The 2,326-nt window shown below is 57.5% G+C and overlaps 1 protein-coding gene across 1 annotated transcript; it reads left to right on the forward strand.

Moving 5' to 3' along the window:
• Positions 1-320: 320 nt before the first annotated feature.
• Positions 321-1,286, forward strand: LOC132015499 (olfactory receptor 10AC1). The gene has a single exon (XM_059395978.1). The coding sequence runs from the start codon at positions 321-323 to the stop codon at positions 1,284-1,286; it is 966 nt and encodes a 321-aa protein (XP_059251961.1).
• Positions 1,287-2,326: the final 1,040 nt, after the last annotated feature.

Raw genomic sequence — 2,326 nt, forward strand, 5'->3', positions numbered from 1 at the left:
GGTCAAGAGTGATACACTGTAAGGAAAGGGCCCAAATTTAAGGCTTCTTTGGAAAAAGCATGTTGAGAATTCTAGTCCAGGAGGCAGGCAAAACTACGTAAGTTAATAAAAGGCCGACACGACGTGTGTGGGGGTGGGAAGGAGTGTCAGGGCGGCTGGTAATGCACCTGGGAGCCGTACCCCCTCTCTGCAGCCACTACTTCCTCCCACCCTCTAAATTCCATCTAGCCTTTCCTCACCAGTGGGGCGGAGGAGCTATACCCTCAAGCTCTCCCTGTCCCCATTTCTTTCCCTACAGGTACCTCTGGGCAAGCCAGTGCATGGACAGCTCCAGCAATGCCACCATGCCCTGTGGCTTTCTCCTTCAGGGCTTCTCTGAGTTCCCGCACCTGAGGCCGGTGCTCTTCTTGCTGCTGCTGGCTGTGCACCTAGCCACCCTGGGCGGGAACCTGCTCATCCTTGTGGCCGTGGCATCAGTGCCCAGCCGGCCGCCCATGCTGCTCTTCCTGTGCCAGCTGTCAGCCATCGAGCTCTGTTACACTCTGGTGGTGGTGCCCCGCTCCCTGGCCGACCTGGCCGCACCAGGCCCTGGCAGGGGCAGCCCCATCTCCTTTCTGGGCTGCGCTGTTCAGATGCAGATGTTCGTGGCTCTGGGTGGGGCTGAGTGCTTCCTGCTGGCCACCATGGCCTACGATCGCTATGTAGCTATTTGCCACCCGCTGCGTTACACCTCAGTAGTGACCCCAGGGCTATGCACAAGGCTGGCCCTGGCCTGTTGCTTTGGGGGACTGGCAGTATCCGTGGGGCTCACAGTAGCTGTCTTCCACCTGCCCTTCTGTGGCTCCCGCCTGCTGGTGCATTTCTTCTGCGACATCACGGCACTGTTGGACCTGGCTTGCACACGGAGCTACGTTGATGAGCTTCCCCTGCTGGGCGCCTGCCTGGTGCTCCTGCTGCTGCCCTCACTGCTCATCCTGTCCTCCTACGGCGCCATCGCTGCCGCCTTGCACCGCCTGCGCTCCCCTGGGGGTCGGCGCAAGGCTGCCTCCACCTGCGCCTCGCACCTGGCTGTCACCTTCTTACACTATGGCTGTGCCACCTTCATGTATGTGCGGCCCAAGTCCAGCTACTCCCCGCGACGGGACCGCACACTTGCACTTGTCTACACCAATGTCACGCCACTATTGTACCCACTCATCTACAGCCTGCGCAACCGTGAAATCACTGCTGCCATCCGCAGGGTGCTGGGGCGTGGGCGGCAGGGACAAGGTCTGCGTGGGCCCTGACAGCAGGCAGGGTACCAGGCCAGAGGGGGCAGCTCTGCTCCCTAAAGTTTTCTCTGTCAGGAGGTGTCTGTGTCAGGAACGCCACCAGGGGGGACTCAATGACTAGAAACCTGTAAAAGTGTCCACAAAAGAAGAGTCTCCCAGCAGGTGATCCATCCTCCATCCCCTCCTTTGAGGAATGGCCAAAGACAGTGAGGTATAGACCCTAGACCTAAAGACAGTGGCCCCATCAGCACTTGCTGGTTCTCGCCATGCACTGGGCCCTGTGCAGGGTGATGGGCTCACAGTGATGAAGAAGGCACAACTCTTGGCCACTGGGGCTCACAGATGGGAGCAGAAGGGGTGAAGAGGCAATGGATAGAACGGCTCCTGAGGAGGAGTCTCTGTGGTAGACTTTTTCAGAGGAGAGGGAGTCAGGGAAAACCTCCTGTGAAACAAGGGTGACTAAGTGGATTACTAGAAGTTGAGTAGAGGCCAATCAGAAGAGGAGGGTAAAGAATGGTCGAAGCTACAAGGGTCCAACAGGGGCGGGGACATTGGGGGAAAGACCCTGTAAACAGCGGAAAGAAGTGAATTCCCAGAGTGAGCTGTTGACTGGCGGTTCCTGTGTCCTCCCTCTGGCCACGGTATGGAGAAGGACCCAGGCCCGTGGAGGCCTGTCTGGGGAGCTCCGCCCTATTACAGGAGAAAGGTGACGGAGTGTGGACAAGGTGATGGAGTCTGGACCAGAGGACTGACACATGGGATTAGGGACATGGAGTCAAGAGATATGCCCGACGTGCAAACTACAGAACCTTGACTGGATATGGAGGCGTGAAAGAAAAGGGAGTTAAGGAGCACTTCTAACCTGGGTCACTAGGAACGTGGTGGTGCCATTTGATAAAAAAGAGAACACAGGAGCAGGAGCAAGTTGGAAAGGTGGTGATGGAGGCTTCTGGGTTGAACTTGTGGGGCTGAAATGCTGCCAGGACAAACCTGTGAAGATGCTGATTGAGGCAGATCCGGGAATCCAGAACACAGGCTCCAGAGAAGGGTAGACT

The sequence above is a fragment of the Mustela nigripes genome, chromosome 4, assembly GCF_022355385.1.
Source record: "Mustela nigripes isolate SB6536 chromosome 4, MUSNIG.SB6536, whole genome shotgun sequence".
NCBI lineage: Eukaryota > Metazoa > Chordata > Mammalia > Carnivora > Mustelidae > Mustela > Mustela nigripes.